Here is an 18949-nt window from a genome sequence, read left to right on the forward strand (position 1 = left end):
GTCTTCTCACAGAGTGCGCGTACTTCGACCCGCATATCGTCCCCGGTCAACTGAGCGCGCAACAGCACTCATATTTGACATTAAATGTTGACTGACATGAACTTTTACTGATATTGGAATGTTCATTTTATGTGCATTTTTATAAGAAAACGTTTAAGAAATTGATCGATTGCTGAATATATGATAAAGAAGATATCAAGGGATAAATATATAGCGCAATGCCACGATATTAGTGTTTTATCGTTATATGTTACCTCTTAGTACTGTTTTTTATTCTCTTGTCGCGGGGTGTGTCCAGCAGAGCAGCACTGAGCGCTTGTCGGAGTCTGTCCGGATGTGTATGATGTCTGATCACTTGTTCCTCACCACTTGCACCAGTGCGCAGCTGGCGCGCAATGGATTTACTGTGGAAATTCTTCTATTTCGTATTTAACAAGTTTCCCTGCTCTCTGAATGGATCTGAATAAAGCGACGATGATATTCGTAACTTTTTGGATAATGTTGCCTGTCCTTGGTAAGTTGCGATGCATGTGTTCCAATGTTTGTTTGCGTTTAAATCAGCAAAAACTATAACAAATATAGATAATATTGTAATTCAGATGCATGCATATTTTTTGTTTAATAATGATGAGTATTATAATAACCTATTAGTATTAGTATTTCTAAACCTTGTAGGAAACAGATAGATTTATCTATCTGTTTTATAAAAAAAAGTGTTTTGTCTTTTACATAGCAAACATATAAGTTGTCTCTATTTGTATAAATGGGGTTCACTAACTAGGTGAGTGCTATTACCATGATTATGAACATTAGAAAATCGTAGTAAAAGCCAACTGTGACAGTTTTGCCATTCTGTCTCATTCACATTTGTAACTTTGTCTTTTCCCTGCACAGATCTAGTGCTCTTCTCAAAGGCAGATGCGATCGCACAGTCTCGTTCGGTTCGAGTGGACTGCGTTAGGGCTCATGAACAGTGTTTGGCGAAATACATCTGCAGCACTAAGTACCGAACCATGAGACAGTGTGTGGCCGGGAGAGCCAGTAACTTCAGCATGCTGGCTGAACCCGAGGCGCAGGACGAGTGTCGGAACGCCATAGAGTCTATGAAACAGAGTCCTCTGTACGACTGCAAGTGTAGGAGAGGAATGAAGAAAGAGAAGAACTGTCTGCGCATCTTCTGGAGTATATACCAGAGTTTACAGGGTGAGCAAATCCATGCGTAACACCACAGTTGAACAGAATGAAAAATGTTCATGCTCTATAGACCCCCCTTTTTTAGTCTAAAATGCATTTAAAATGCTGCTGTTATAACCATGCGTTTAACATGGATAAAGTTAAAACTTCTGGTTCTAAGAATGGTGCATGTAAACAGTTTGAATTCTTACTTGCTAAATTATTATTTCTACTACATTAGCTTACTTTGATGGTTTATCTTCCAGCCAATGATTTGCTGGAGGACTCGCCATATGAGCCAGTAAACAGCCGTCTGTCTGATATTTTTCGTCTGGCTCCCATCATATCAGGTAAGTCTAATGTTATATCTCCACCTCACACTTATCTGTCAGTTCACACTGCGTAGCCTACAAATCAATTGCCAGCTTTTGGTTTTATCTGTTGATTCTAAACATATGCATAAGGTGCTTAATTAATGCATAAGGTATAGGCCTATGTGTATGTCCTATGGATAAAGGTGTCTGCCAAATGAATTAATTTAAATGCGTAGTGGCTTATGAATGACCTGCCTGCATCTGTCATTTATGAATGTGTGCTTTGTAATGGATTTTAGAGATTTGAGTGAACATATTTCAGTGATGTCCTTGGAAAAGAGTCAGTGCCGCATACATTCCTATATAGAGGACTAACAGAACAAGTGCTGCTGGATGGAGAAGGTATAGTTATGCACTGTAGATGGAGCTGTTCCTCCCCTGTTCAACTACTGTGAGATCTGCTGGTGTTGAAGATAACTGACTGCATCTCTCAATCTGAGCTGTTTGACTGCAGAAGTTTTGCAGTAAATCTCCATGGTGACAGACTGTAGGTCTGTTCCAAAACCTAGTGAGCTGCCCAGTTGCCAACTGCCTACATGGGCAGCATTCTAACCATCATTGAAACTCATTGGTGACACTGCGTAAACAGCACCTCCATGCGGGACACAATACTCCGCACCCATTTTAAGACTCGACTAGCAATTTATTTCAATAGCGTTTGACATTATGTCACCATGCTGAGTGAAATACTATATGCATTAAAACAAACAACTATTGCATAAGAAAACCTGTGAAAATGCATGATTTTCCGCATTGAGTAAATTGTTAATTTGAGTATATATATATATATATATATATAAAACTCAATTACATGGCATCACATGAAAGTACCTGGGATGTAGAGAGACGCCAATTTTTCTTTCATTCCACTTCAAATCAATAAAGCCAAACGAGAAATGCAGCTTCTGAAATTGCAGCCTTGTTCTTTCCTGAAGCGCTAATCAATGCTTAAATATAAAAATAAGCTTAAATTTAATGGTTTCAACAGCTGTTGATTCTTTAATCATCAGTCTGGTACTATTAGAGCATTATTACGAAATGCACATCACAGGCTTGCTTTTGTTTTGTATGTGTGTTGACTGCTTGTGCATTTGTGGCAGCTGACTAGGTGTTGTACATCCCCAGAGAGAGAGACATTCATTTGAATTATTTATATTTGAATGCAAAATGCAAATGAATATTAATCTCATAACGAGTCTCTTTACTTATTCCTCTCATTTCTAAAGCAATCCCATGAAGAAGAAAAAAAATGTGCACCAGAAGAATATGAAAAAGGTGCACCGGTTAATGGCACGTCCAGCAACACCTAGTAATAATTCACAGCTGGTCTATACAGGAGTGAGCAGGATGTTTATGGCTGCTGCCAGTGCAGCTTCAATAAGAACTGATTTGGTTGAGAGACTCAAGAGCTGCTGTGCCAGATTTCTACATGGCCCAGATGGAGAGACATTCCTGTTCTTGAGGTGATGCAATGTCTGGGTTATACAGGCCTAATGAATCTGTAGAGAACTCTGCATCCTCCACTGCATCAACAAAGAATGGTACCAGACCCATTGTAACAGAATAATGTGGAGAGAAATGTAGTTACTTGTATAATTACTTGTACAGTGCCTAATATGCAACCCCCCTCCCCACCAAAAAAAAAAAAAAAAACTCTGGTTGGATGGTGTGCAACGTGTGTCTTGCGAGTAAATAATTTTTATATTTATGGTCATGAACCAATGAATCAGCCCACACGCAGGACCCCAATAATAAATGACCCTAATCTCTTACTCATAGTGGGACATCTCTTTCCAACACATTGTGTGGGCGTTTTATGGCTTTTCAAAGCAGAAATGGATACTCGTGTCTGAGCCTCGTTTTACACAGTGCCAACAAGCACCAAATTTCAATTGGTTGTTGGGTTTTGTTCGATCAGTGTATTAACCTGTTTGTGTTGTCAGTCAGTATGAGCATGACGGTTATGTTTACATACTGTAAATACAGAAGAAAACGTCAGAGTGTTCCTTTTTTTGTTGGTTGATTGGAATGTTGTTCCAGGATCAACAAAGATGTTGATCCAGGAACATGTTGTACTGTTGGTTGAAATGTTAGTGTTTGTTGGGGCAGTGTGAACCAGCCTTAAGTTACACATAAACTGTCCTCAGACTCGATTTAGACTTATAAAAAACGAACTAGACTTGACTGAAAGTGATTATATTTACATTTAGCCATTTAGAATAAGTGAGATACAGGAAGCATTTTGTGATTACTACTACTTTTTTCTTCTAACTTCGAGATGCACTGTAAAAATAAGAATATGATCAATAAGTTATGAAAACATATGTTTTTACATTGCTTTAACATCGAAATCAGTTAAGGAATTTTCTACGTATTTATACAAGATTCAACTAATTATTTTAAGTCAATCAGTAAATGACTTAAACATCCAAGTTTATTTGTGCTTAAAAATTGAAGGCAGCTATTTTTTACAGTGTCAACATGAAAAACTTGACTTTTAAGACTTTATCATTTAAGACTTCACTTAGACTCTGTGGCATAGACTTGTGAATGTGTCTGGTGCACAGCATTGAACCAGTCATGTCAGTACAAAATGTACTTATGAGAAACATAATGCTAAGCAAAGAGACCGAAACATGTACTGTAGTCAACAGAGTATCAGCTTTCTCAAACTCTTTTCATAGTCCTGACTAACAGAAATGCCTGGTCATCTAATTGTAGCTGTCCAGGGCTCTAATGCAAAAACGCCAGTGTTTCAGTAAATGTGTTAAGGTTACACTTCCTGTCAGAAACATAACTGAGATCAATATGAATGGCCGCATTAAGCGTCTAATAATTGCTGAGCAAGACAGTTCACTCTCCATCTTAGCGTTTTAAACTTTGACAAACTTATATTATCCATAAAGATGCATCATTGAGGTAATAGCAGTCAAACGGGTCGGATAATTATGCAGGTTTTACGTCATGTTTATGAGAGGCTGGATGCCTCTTAGATGACTGGTATTGTCAGAACTGAGTCTTTGTTCAGAATGCGTCTGCATGTATGCAGTATGCTGTGCAGGCACTTTTCCTCCTCTTTATTTGATGCCACACCCTGAAGCTTTTGTAACAGATCCTCTTGAGCTGTGGGATCTGTGGGCTCACAAGAAAAAGGAAGGGGGGAAATCAGCCATGTGAAGGAGGAAAGACATACCCTGTTTAGTGAAAGAGTAGCCGAAAGGGTCAGGCAGAATTGTACTGAATTGTACAATGGTTGCCAGTAGGCAGGCCAATTAGTGGATGTTATAAAGCTTATTAGGCTCTCCACAGTTGGAAATGGATGTTTACCCAACAATAAACACTCTGTCATCATTTACTCACCTTCACATTGTTCCAAACCTGTATGACTTTCATTCTTCTGTTTTTGTGCTTCCAATGAAAGTCAATGGAGTCCAAAACCACACTGAAAAAAAAATTCAAAATTTCTTCTCTCCTGTTACACAGAAAAAAGAAATACATACAGGTTTGGAACAACACGAGTAAATTATGACATCATTTTCATTGTTTGGTGAACTATCCCTATACACTCCTAGTGTATAGGGATTATACAATTATAAAATTATAAAAAGTATAAAATATTTTAAATACAACTTTAAATGGCCATAGGTAAAGACGGTATGTAGAAGACTTAGTAGACATCTATCTAACCACTTCATGGGTGGCCAAATGGCTCTTTCTTCGTCTATCAGTGCTGTGGCAAAAGAAACTTGTTTGTTGTGCCATTAATCATGAGACATTCATACCAAATAACCACTGGAATACATTCGCCTGGAAATGCTTGAATTAAAACGGGTCTTTTCCATAAATCAATAAAGAAAGCAGTCATGAGAGAAGAAGAATGATCATACTGTCACTGTAGAGCGAGAGTTGTGCCACCTGATCAGTGAGGAGCTGGAGCAATGAAGACAGAGAACGGCAGACATTGTTGGATTAATACATTAATGAACCGTAGGGAAACTTAAAGGGATAGTTTTTCCAAAAATTAAAATTCTGTCATTATTTACTCACCCTCATGTCCAAATCAATGATGTTGGTGTTGGGGGGGGGGGGCTTCTTATTTAAAGAAAATAAATAATTAGAGGATTAAAAGTGATTTAAGGAAATAAAGAAATAAGAATGGTTTGTAAAATAAGTTATAGACTTAATTGTGCACACATTCTCTCTTATGTCAAAAACGCAAAACATTTTTTTTTGTCTCGTCAAATAGATTCAGTTATGAAATGACTCATGTAAATTGTAGCATATTTTCAATTCAAAGTGGCAAAATGTTATTGAAGAGTTGAGTAGTTTGCATCACTAGATATTTCTATCGGTCCCTGATGTAAAACAGCTGTCAGATATTAAATGTTTACTTGCGTCTTTTGCCGCTAAAACTAAACCATCCTGCTGGAATTCGCAATTTGGCCATTTATTGGGGGGAACTTGTCCCCCTCAGTGTCTATGGTGGTTATGGCTCAGAGTCAGCATCAAACTGTCTTCTTTTGTGTTCCACAGAAGAAAGAAGTGTCATTCTTTCATCGAAGTGACAGAATGTTTTAGAGCTATCTCTTTAATGGAGCAAACATGGGGTTCAAATTTGTATGTGGAACCAAAGATCATAGTGAAGACTAAAACAGATATAATGTTTTGCAATCAGTTTAGACAGATGAATCTTGTTCTGTGCCTTTTTTCATGTTCCTGCATTGGTTTGTCAATAATAGAGTGATCACAAATGGCCGTTCATTTCTCTCGCTATAAGGGCTACTCACAATCAAATGTCAAAAATGAGCCCTTTTTTGGGGATAGCATATCAAATCATTTTTGACATGCCTTGACTAAGGCTGCATTTATTTGATCAAAAATACTGTAAAAACTGTAATTTTGTGCAACATTAATTCAATTACAATTGTATTACTGTGATGGCAAAGCTGAATTTAGTATGAATTCGGTTTGGGTCACGTGTTGAAAGCGCTATATATTTCATCATTTAAGTAAAACAGACCTTGCATGGAAATTAAGTGCACATCCCTGTTTCTGACGCCCTTACAAGCGCACCGTCTCACAGGAAGGAGAGATGGAGATACTATTTCTCTCACATGCCGAACTGCGGCTGTCCTGGCCATCTGAATTATTCACACCCTCGGGCTGGTCCAGAATGTAGTAACAAGTCCCATGTGGCCCTGTCCTCAAAGAGAACTGATATGCATTGAGGTCAGAAGGACCATGTCCCCTTCTCATGCAAGATGGTCTGCTTCCTTTCATTAAATGCATAAATTTGGTTGTATTCAGTCACGCCGCTCATCCAAAACATAGTTTGATTAAATATGAAACAGACAGAGAGTCTATTGAAAGAAGAAATGGGGTAATTATAAAGGCATCTGATGAATACTAAATTAAAATCTTTTCAATGTTACTACATATATATTTTTAAAAAGGCCTTTAATGTCTGTCTCTGGCTAATTTATTTCTGGATGCGTTTTACTTAGTTTTGGTTTTGATCCATAATTCCACTGTCTCTGTAATGACAAAGAATCCTGTCATTGTTTTAAACATTCAGTAGGATGAAATTCATATGCGTAATGTTCATTTGAATTGCCATAGTCTGTTTTAAGAAAATCATTTCAGACCTTCACAGTTATTGGCACGAATCGCAAAAAGCCTATAAGAGAGGAAGAGGTTATTAAATATGAAAAAATGTCCCTGTCAGCAGTTATTGTTTGGAAGTGCAATTTGATTTCCAATCTCATTTCACATCATTGACATGGATGCCAGGGCCGTACGGTTCATGAATCCCAACCAGCTGCCACAGCCCGAGGAATGAAAAGACAGTGAGAGACAAACAGAAAGAGAGAGAGAGCTTTTATGTTTGTATAGAAATAGACTGTTTTCCACATTATATAATAATACTCTGCTATGGATTGAGCATGTAAACACTGAGAAACACACAAAACAAATGTCTCAAATCCTCATCTCACGCTATGAGAAAGATGTCGGCCTCGTCAGAAAACACGTAAACAGCTTGATGATTGCTGGAGGCAAAAGTGACATTTAAAGCTTGTGCGTGCTGTGTTGTGTACAGCTCATAAGCGTTGGGTAATTACAAATGTCTGGATGGTTGATTACAAATCATTCAACATCAATAACTCTGTCAAGTGTGTACAAAAAGGGGAAATATAGAGGAAAGGCCTAAAACACTCTTTGCAAAATATTTTTGAGTGGAAACTTTGATTTGCCTTCCATTTGAAATCCCTAACCTCTTTTTACCTCCTGTTATGATTATAGCTGTAAAAAAAAACACATAACACTTTACAATAAGGTTCATTAGGTAACATTAGTTTGCATGAACTAATAATGAACTGCACTTACTTACTTACATTTACTAATATTTTATTAAAATCTTGTTAACATTAATGCACTGTGAACTAACAATGAACAGCTGTATTTTTATTAACTGATGTTAACAAAGATGAACAAATACAGTAATAATAATTAATGTTAACTAATGAACCTTTATTGTAAAGTGTTACCAAAAAACTATTTTAAATTCATATTGCTGTGGTGTTTCTGTCATGAATGATTCTTGAACGAATCTGTTAACTGAATTACACAAAATTACACTCACTGGTCGACACCTATGGTGTAATGATATAATCAGTATTTGAATTTTGTTGGTGAATAGAATCAAAAGATTCAAGGAGGATGATTCAAAATCTCTGTTATAGCACTTCTGTGATCTGTAGCAGTTTGATCGAGGTAATGAATCAATGCCTCAGAATCAACGAATCAATTCGTTTTCAAATCCACTCTCAGCCTTAGTTAAACTATTTACTCAAAGCCACTATCATCCATATCCAGAGCCGGACAGTAACGGAGTACATTTACTTGAGTACAGTACTTAAGTACAATTTTGAGGGATCTGTACTTTACTCGATTATCATTTTTGGGGAGTACTCATGACTTTACTCAAGTACATTTGAGAGGCAAATATTGTACTCTTTACTCCAATACATTTCTATCCATAACTGTAAGTACCCGAGTAAAAAAAAAAAAAGTTAAAAAAAAAAGAAAAATCTCGGAAACCCTCAATTTGTTGTTTCCCTCTCAAACGTGATTGGATTGTGCAGGCGCCACTGATTGGGACAGCCTATCAGCAATCACTTTCAGCTTTCCGCCAAAGTCAACTCCATGGTCAGATTTTATATTACACATTAATGTAAGCCAAGCATTTGGTTTGATGTTCTTGAGTATGTGGTGTGTTTAACACAGTCAGGTTCAAATGTGGCAGTGGCGTAGCCACGAGGGATTTCTGATTTCTTAAAAAAAAAACTTTAGGAGGCAAAATATATTTTTACTGATTATGTGAATTACACTGCGCAAACCAAAGTAGGCTACTACCCAGCGAATGAAGAAGGGTTGGCACTCAGTCTCCACAGTACATAAAATATTAATTTTGTTTTATTTTATTTTTCGGGTTAGCATTTATGAGGAAAAAACAATGTTATGGACGTGTTCTCCGTTACAGACGTGAGCGCTCTGAAAGCGGCATAAAAAAATGCTTTAAAACTTTCACAGAGACATCAAACAGAAAACACAAAACCTTTCTTTAACCTGAATTTCGTTTTGCATTAATTGTATCTTAATTTTAATCAATGTTTCATCAACCAATTGCCTGGGTTTAATAAATAAGAAGTAAATAGCAGACGATAGATAAGAAACGGAGGCGCCGGCACGTGAACTGGATCTCGTCTCATAAATGAACCGAAACTCAGTGTATAAGGTAGCCTACTTGCCTCTCACAGACATGTCTACTTTTAAACAGAAAAATTCAAAACGAAAGAAAACAGACTACAGACTGCTCTCTGCTTATGTAATCCGTATGAAATGTGCATTTCTCTCTGGCGCATTCACTACTGAAGATCGCAAGTCAGCATCGTCAACTTCATCTAGCCGACACTGACAAAGAAAACACTTGTTTATTAACAAGTGTTTATTAATAAACAATTAAAATATCTCCTTGCTATATTTTACATATTCATAATCATTCCTTTTGCCAGTTATTTGTGACAGCTTTTAGGTGCTTTATTGGCAGCGCCAACCTTACATGTGGTGTGTGTGTGTTGTCCCCGCATTTAAAGATGGGACCCCCCCAAAATTTAATTAAATTAAATAAAGCAACATGGTAAAAAGATGAAAATGACTTGATTTTACTTTCAATTCCTTTTACATTCTCCAAGGTATTAACATTAACATTTTTCATAACTCCATGTAGGACGTTTCTGTGCATAAATGTAAGCACTGTGGCAGTAGATTAGTAATGCAATATTTAGAAAATCTACTCCTGTACTCTTGATACTCAAGTACTTTTAAAAACAAGTACTTTAGTACTTTTACTTAAGTAGACATCTGAATGTAGTACTTTTACTTGTACTTGAGTAAAATTTAGCAAGGGGTATCTGTACTTTTACTCAAGTAACAAAGCTCTGTACTCTGTCCGCCTCTTCCCATTTCTCCCTACAAAAAGAAAGTGGATTTCGATTGAAAGCAGTTACATAAATATCACTCCCCTATTGCATTCATGTATGAAAGGGACATGATATGTTCTGAATCAACGTGATGGGCCGCGATGGTCTTAATTCATAAAGCTGTATCTGTATGTCATTGACCTTTTCATAAGAAAAGATTAGCACTATTAACTAGACATCATTAAACGGGTCAAAAGTAGAGTGCTACATAACACAGCATAACTGTTCATATTTTCACATCAAACGCTGTTTATATCTGATGCTGTATCAGGAAGTGACACCGCTGTCTGTGTTGTGTTTTTTTTCAACCGATCATAAAGTGCTTTCACTGCAGTACTGCGTGAGCTTGCGTGACCAGGTCATCCAAAGGCACGTCATCTGTCAGTGCTGAGATTAAGGACAATACAATGACCCACACACACAGAGAGAGAAAGACTTGAACACCCACACCCACAGTAGAAGAGTATAGACTGAATAGGCCGTGAGAGTGTAAAGGCTGTCAAACATATATAATACAAATCCTTTGGAGTGGATTTTGGAGAGAAGCCTAGCGAGAGAAAGAGGAAATCCTTTATTCTAATGGGGTTGGGTTGACAGCTCTATGCTGTCAGTTCCTGAGGACTGATCCCCCGCTGTGGATGTGTGCTTCAGTGTTTGTGATGTATGAAGCCTATAGTTATCATTTCCTGACTCCAATATTGTGGGAATGTGAATGGGAGTAACGCAACCACCCCCTCCCTCTCTTTTAAGAGTGTGCCTGCATTCATCAGTGGATTTATCACATCTCTCTAGCTAACTTTAACTCCTTTTCTCTGACTCATTAGCCATTCAAAAATCTACATGCATGCCCAAGCAAGTCTGATTTGGAGCATGCTTTAGTGATACTGTGCTGCTGTTAAATACTGTAATTTAACAATGATCAGGACAAAGGGAGTTGAGAAGGAGGTGTGGCACAAAAGGATGAATGCAGGGTTTAAACTGAATTCTGTGCCTCCTAAGTGAATGCCGCAGCTGCCTGTCCAAACCTCTACAGTGGATGCCACTTTCTTCTCCTGGACTAGTGACCTTAAGTATTGAAATTCCTGGACCTGTTTTAACTGAGTGCTCTCTAGGTAGACAATGACCTGTGACCCCTTTGCCATCACTTTGGTTTTGTCTGCATTGATTTTCAAGCCATATGAAGCGACAGTGTGCAGTATATCCGTTGCTTCAGCATTGGCGCTGTCGTCGGCAAACATTAGATCTGTTGAAGAGTGATCTTTATCAGACTGGACTCCACACATGCCCTGGAAAGCATTGATGCCGTTGATTACGATGTTGAATAACAACAGGGAGACGATGTCCCCTTGACGAACTCCAGACTTGATTGTAAACTCCTTTGATAATTAGTTCCGGATCCGTATTTGGCTAATTGATCCATTATAGGATGCTTGGAGGAGTTTAATGATCTTCCTGGGAACGAATTTGGTCTCCAGTGTCTCCCATAAGGCAAATGCTTAAAGCTTAAAGTCAATAAAGACAAAGATGGTTTGCTGTCCACTTCAAAAATTTTGGGGGAAAAAAGATGAATTTTTTGCAAGCCTTGAAATTATACAATGGCATGTTACAAATAAGGGGGAAAATAGCTCACAGTACCACTGTCATAAGGACCAATAATATTTAATAGTAATTATAAAATAATAGAAAGTATTTTGCATCATAATCCTTATTATTATTATTATTATTAAATTATTAGTTAACACTTTATTTTACAGTGTCCTTGTTACATATGTTGCATGTACTTACCACAGTAATAAATTATGCATAATTACATGCATCTAACTATATGCAACCCTAATGCAAATTATGCAAATCCTAATCCTACCCATAACCCTAAGTACATGTAGTTCCTTAATATTACTCAGTACTTAAATATATAATTACACTGTTACAATAACACCTTAAAATAAAGTGTAACCAATTATTATTTTACTATCATTAAATTATTATTATTATTATTATAACATATTTTGGTCCATATGTCTCTGGTGCTTAGCTTTTTTTTTTTTTACCTTGCATATTTATAACAATCATGTCCATTGTATAATTCACATCATTCTATTCTAGATCATATAATGGGAAAAAATGAGAAAAATAGTTAAATAATAGCACTGTCATATGGACAAAAAATTATTATAATAATAAAATATTAGTTTGCATTTTTATTACTACTACTACTAATAATAATAATAATGATAAAATTATCATTTTTTTTCACTATAAATATTTTTTTTGTTCCTATGACAGTTGTATTATTTAGCATTTTAGCATTTCCTCTTGTATATTTGTAACAGCACCACGTCATTGTATAATACACAGATTTAAATGCTAGCTCACTCCACATATAAATAAACACTTTTTCTAGATAATCTCATGGACATTTGAGTCGCAACAGCTGTATGTCTTTGACTTGAATCTCTCACATCAGTGAAGGTCAGATAATCATTCATTTTTTTTATTCAAGTTAAATCGAGCATCTCTGTATTATTTAGCTGCCAAAGGCAATTTTTGACTTGCATTTGGCACTTAGTGAGTGTTCATTTTACACCCCGCATACATCGCTTTTTCATTCTCAATTTATTAATGCCTCAGTCTTGGCTCCATTTCAAACAGATTAATATATAGTGGCGTGTGTGTTTTACTGCTAATGTATGTAAATTGAAGGCAGAGCCCCAGAGGGAAATTACTTGGCAGTTGTTGATGGTAAAACATCAAATACCAGTTTTATGTCTTATTAGGCATTGATTTTTTTTTCTGGATTGAAAGCCATCAACAGTGCACTCTTTATTAATTACACTCATGAAATGTTATGCAGTTTAATTGCTTGGTGTTTGGACATACATACACACACATACACACACACACACGCACACACGTACACCCACACCCACACACACACACACACACACACACACACACACACACACACACACAGCCGCTAGTCATCATTTACTCTCTTTAGCAAGCTCCCAAAACACACAGTCAAACATCTAGCAGTAATGTGACTCCCTCCATTGTCACTGCTACAATAATAGGGCAAATCCATCGCTGGAATTTCACTGCTCCACTCACTGGAGTATCAATGACCCCCAAATCCCTCTGGCTCTGGTAATTATTTGAGATCATACTAATCTATGTAAGTAACTGAGTGTCCATTACCTCAGTCTGTTCGGGGTCAGCATTTTACAATCTCTATCAGATTAGAGTAGTCATGATACAAAGATTTTAGAAGTTAAAATATTTTCAACATGCTCAGTAAAACAATTTGTCAGGTTTGATGAAGTAACATACTAAACCGTACTTGTTTGGCTAAGGACTACGCATTCATAGAGAGTTAATTGAAAGAGTGTCTGAGAACAGTGCCGATTGACGATATTTGAGGGCATGAACTCTGGAAAGAAGTCCGCTAATATAAATTTCCTTATAAAGTTGTCCTGCTTTTCACATCGTCAGTCGTTTGATCGATGCCTCAAACTGCCGGTCTTTTCGAGCAGAGTTGCATCAGCTCCAGATGGATCAGCTCTGTAAACATACATGGATCAGCGTGTTTATTAATTCCTTTTGGGTAAATGACACTCATCAATAAATCAATAGACTCCACATCCACTGGATATTTTCAAATATCAATTGGACTGGCTAATTCCCTTAAAGTGCGCTCCAGAGTTCAGTCATCGGCAGACATCACTTCAGAGGGCCATTAAATGTCCCAGGACAGCAGTTTAAGCGGATAGTCTTTTACACAGAGCTCACAGTGTTGTTTAACTAGCAGTTCTCTCTTTATTAAAGAGCCCAGAGATGGTCAGCGAGGGCTCATCTCGTAACAAACCCTCATTGTGCTGTAACTGCAATTTCATTAATTGATAGAAGGTTCCAGTCCAATGGATTCATTAGCTCCATTTCTAAGAAGAATCACCATATACTGAACTACGCAAAGAGAAATTGTACTGCTCTTTCAAAGCTCATGAGACTTAATGGGGTTCTCAGTTCATGTTTCATTGAAGGATCAAATGAAGGTTTTCAGGCGTTCCTTCTCAAATAAACAACAGCACAAAATGAAGACAGTTGTCATGTAAAATGAACAGATGAGAATTGTTAATAAATTGATATTTTTTGTTATTTTGCCAAAAAGAAAGACAGAAAGCAATGAAGGAAGGTAATAAATAAATAAAGCCATAAAAGGATAATTGAAGGAAGGAAAAAAAAACTGATTTTGGGGGGAAAAAAAGGAATGAAGAAAAAATGAAAGAAGGAACGGAGTAAAGAGGGTGGAAGAAAGGAAGAAAGGAACGAAAAAGGCAGAAAAAGAAAGATAATAAATAAATAAAGCCATAAAGGAAGGATTGAAGGAAGGAAGGAAGAAATAATGAATGAATGAATGAATGAATGAATGAATGAATGAATGAATGAATGAATGAATGAATGAATGAAAGGAAAGGAAACAAAGAAACAGAAAAAAGAAATGCAGGAAGAAGAAAGGAAAAAGGAAGAAAGCAAGGAAGGAAGGTCTGAGGAAGATAGAAATAAAAGGAAGACAGAAAAGGAAGAAAAAGAAAGGCAGAAACCAAGGAAGGAAGGTAATAAATAAAGCCATAAGGAAAGGATTGAAGGAATGAAGAAAAAAGATAGGAAGAAAGGAATGAAGAAAAAAGAAAGAAGGAACGAACGGTGGAAGGAGGATGGAAATAAGAAAGAAAGAAAGAAAGAAAAACATGAAGGAAGGAATGAAGAAAGGTAGGAGGCAAGAAAGGAAAAAGGAAGCAAGGAATGAAAGAAAGAAAGAAAGAAAGAAAGAAAGAAAGAAAGAAAGAAAGACAGAAAGAAAGAAAGAAAGAAAGAAAGAAAGAAAGAAAGAAAGAAAGAAAGAAAGAAAGAAAGAAAGAAAGAAAGAAAGAAAGAAAGAAAGAAAGAAAGAAAGAAAGAAAAGAAAAAAATAAGAAAGAAAGTAAAACATGAAGGAAGGAATGAAGAAAGGTAGGAGGCAAGAAATGAAGGTAATATATAAATAAAGCCAGGAATGAAGGAACGAAGGAAAAAGATAGTAAGAAAGGAATGAAGAAAAAAGAATGAAGGACCGGAGGAAGGAAGAAGGAAGGAAAGAAAGAAAAAGGGAAAAAAGAAGGAATTAATGAAAGGGTACAAAGAAAATGAAAGAAGAAAGTCATGAAGAAAGCAAGGAAGAATGGAAGGAAGGAAAAATAAAAAAGTAAAGTTTGGGGAATAAAAAGAAAGATAAAAAAAGGCAGATGAAAGCGAGAATGTGGAGATGGGCAGAAAGAGACAGTGGTAGACACGGAGTGGGAGATCAGTTATGGAGTCTGAGTCCTCATGATTTGATTTGCTGCAGTGGCGTGTGTTTTTATTGGATTGGAAGAGTTGGAGATTATTCAGCATCCGGCAGAAAAGCTCCAGGTCTCTGCCATCAGCACTCCCAATCTCTCAGGCCACTTAAAGGAGAGCTCACTTATTATTCCTGCGCCCAAAGAGCAATAAACAACAGAGCGCTCTGCTGCCTGAAGAACACGAGGCCACATCAACACACACACACACACACAGTTGAGTTCTCTGAGGTGAACATGGCCAGGCTCTCAGCCGAAACGAAAGCTGAGGTCATTATTACACACACTATGGACAATAGCATGGGCTTTTAATGTTGGTTTCATATAAAACCAAGTGGTATTTACTTTAAAATAGTCATGAAACAGAAGTTGCGATAGTCTTTTTTCCATATTGTGATCTGTATCCAACTGAAACGGCTTCTCGAATTAAAAAAAAAAAGTAGGGTGGGACTTGAACACATGTGAGTGACAGGTCGTCCCGTTCTTGCACCAGTAAACACATATATTATGCTATTATCTTTTTTTATTATTTTGCAGTTAAAGGAATAGTTCATCCAAAAATTAGCCCATGATTTACTCACCCTCAAGTCATCCTAGGTAGGTGCATATGACATTCTTCCTTCAGACGAATACAATCAGAGTTATATTAAAAAATGTCCTGGCTCTTCCAAGCTCTTTAGGCGCAAGTAGACTGCGTATGTTCGTTTGGCTGGAAGATAGAATTTTACTTTGTAACGTGTTAAAACGTCTTAACTTATGGTGGATAGATGCACTTTTATGATGGATAGATGCACTTTTATGATGGATAGAGGCACTTTTATGATGGATAGATGCACTTTTATGATGGATAGATGCACTTTTATGATAGATAGATGCACTTTTATGATGGATAGATGCACTTTTATGATGGATAGAGGCACTTTTATGATGGATAGATGCACTTTTATGATGGATAGAGGCACTTTTATGATATAGATGCACTTTTATGATGGATAGATGCTTTTATGATGGACAGAGGCACTTTTATGATGGATAGATGGAATTTTTTTTTAAACCTTTATTTAACTAGGAAAGTCACATTGAGGTTAAAACCTCTTTTGCAAGTGAGACCTAGTCAAGACAGTGGTCAGATAGCAGGATTTAAACAAATTACAAACAATAATAAGAAACCAATCACATCATCATGTTGTATCATTAGATACAACAAAGACACAACAAAACAAATCTCCATGACAACATGTTATACAACACCATGACACAACAAAACGCAAACATTTAGGTACTACATAATGCCCTACATACTACTATTCACAGAAGCAAACAATATTAAATCATAAATTTAATAAAAAGTTAAGTGGTACTGGCATTGGCATAGCAACTACAGTTAATAGTGACCACCTCCTTTATTCGATATTTAAAATCATTTAAAGAAATGAGGGATTTTAGTTTAAGTTTGGACTGCAAATCGTTCCAAGACCAAGGGCCATAATAGAACAGACTTAGCTTTCCAGCCTCTGTTCTGATAGCAGGGACTTTGAACTGAAGCCATTTATGTGACCTGAGATTGTGACCGCTTTGAAATGATGAAAATTTCCTGTTTAAATAATTTGGAATTTTTCGTAAAATGACCTTATAAATTAAAATATACCAGTGTTCGAGCCTGCGCAAATGAAGAGATGACCATCCTAATAAATTGTACAATACACAATGATGTGTCCTAAAACTACAGTTAGTGACATATCTGAGTGCTGAATGATAGAGGGGGTCAAGTTTGGACAGAGTGGACAGAGAGGCAAACCTGTAAATGGTGTCTCCATAATCAATCTGGGATAAAAAAAGACCATTAACTAAGCGTTTACGTGAAGCCAAGGAGAAACAAGACTTTAGCCTATACAGAAAGCCCAATGTGAATTTTAATTTCTTTGCAAGATGATCAACATGGCATTTAAAATTTAGGCTTTTGTCCATCCAGATTCCCAGATATTTATAATTATCTACAGACTGGATACAGACTTCATCCAGTGACGTGATGGATAGGGATGGTAGTTTTGTACGCCCAGTATTAAAAACCATGACTTTAGTTTTGTGTGGGTTTAAAAGCAGCTTTAAATCTAATAAAGCATGTTGCAGGGTATCAAAATCTGCCTGCACTTTAGAAAAGGCCAACTCAGCTGTGGGGGCACAAGAGTACAGAACTGTATCGTCTGCATACAGATGATACTTACAAAATTTAAGCTTGTCACAAATATTATTAATATAAAGTAGGAAAAGCAAGGGTCCCAAAACTGAACCTTGTGGAACACCCTTTGTAACAGGAACTGGATTTGACATATCATTACCATGTTTGACCATTTGCGAACGATTGGTCAAATAGCTATAGAACCATTTGACTGCATTGCGACCAATACCAGCTCTCATCAGGGTATTAACAAGTAATGAATGGTCCACAGTATCAAACGCCTTTGTAAGGTCTATGAACAGAGAAACACAGGTAAATTTATTATCTATAGCCTCTTTGAAATCATCCGTGACTTTTAAAGTGGCAGTTATTGCACTATGCCCTGACCGGAACCCGGATTGCATTTCATTTAAAATGTTATGCGAGTGCAAATATAATTTAAGTTGAATAGCAACTAATGATTCCAATATTTTTGAAAGAACAGGAAGATTAGAGATCGGTCTAAAGTTGTTCATATCATATCGATCACCAGCTTTGAAAAGGGGTGTAATATATGCTTGCTTCCATTTGACTGGAACCTGGTTAGAATTTAGTGACATGTTAAAAATGTGAGTAATAGGCTCAGCTATGACCGGTGCAGCCACCTTTAACAGGAAGGGATCCAGACCATCAGGTCCAGGCGCTTTTTTAGGGTCTATTGAGGTCAGTGATTGCAGAACATCTTGAACTTGTATGGCTTCAAAATCAAATGAGAAAGGATGATGGATAGATGATGGATAGATGCACTTTTATGATGGATAGAGGCACTTTTTTATGATGGATAGATGCACTTTTATGATGGATAGATGCACTTTTATGATGGATAGAGGCACTTTTTTATGATGGATAGATGCACTTTTATGATGGATAGAGGCACTTTTATGATGGATAGATGCACTTTTATGATGGATAGAGGCACTTTTTTATGATGGATAGATGCACTTTTATGATGGATAGATGCACTTTTATGATGGAAAGAGGCACTTTTATGATGGATAGAGGCACTTTTATGATGGATAGAGGCACTTTTATGATGGATAGATGCACTTTTATGATGGATAGATGTACTTTTATGATGGATAGATGCACTTTTATGGACTTCAAAACATAAAACGGTCATTCACTGACATTATAAAGCTTGGAAGAGCCAGGATATTTTTTAATATAACTCTAATTGGATTTTTCTGAAAGAAGAATGTCATATACACCTAGGATGACTTGAGAGTGAGTAAATCATGGGTTAATTTTCATTTTTGGGTGAACTATCCC

The 18949-nt window shown here is 36.7% G+C and overlaps 1 protein-coding gene across 1 annotated transcript in view; it reads left to right on the top strand.

Annotated features, from left to right (window-relative positions):
• The first annotated feature begins 250 nt into the window (after positions 1-250).
• The window catches only part of gfra1b (gdnf family receptor alpha 1b), a 30717-nt gene continuing 12018 nt past the window's right edge, over positions 251-18949 (top strand). Inside the window, exons 1-3 of the mRNA XM_056255774.1 lie at positions 251-514; positions 895-1203; positions 1440-1523. Of these exons, the coding sequence (XP_056111749.1) occupies positions 454-514; positions 895-1203; positions 1440-1523 (454 nt within the window). The 5' untranslated portion in view covers positions 251-453. The remainder of the gene's footprint in view (positions 515-894; positions 1204-1439; positions 1524-18949) is intronic.

This window comes from Rhinichthys klamathensis, unplaced genomic scaffold (genome assembly GCF_029890125.1).
Source record: "Rhinichthys klamathensis goyatoka isolate OS25496 unplaced genomic scaffold, OSU_Roscu_1.1 h1tg000121l_1, whole genome shotgun sequence".
Taxonomy (NCBI): Eukaryota; Metazoa; Chordata; class Actinopteri; order Cypriniformes; family Leuciscidae; genus Rhinichthys; species Rhinichthys klamathensis.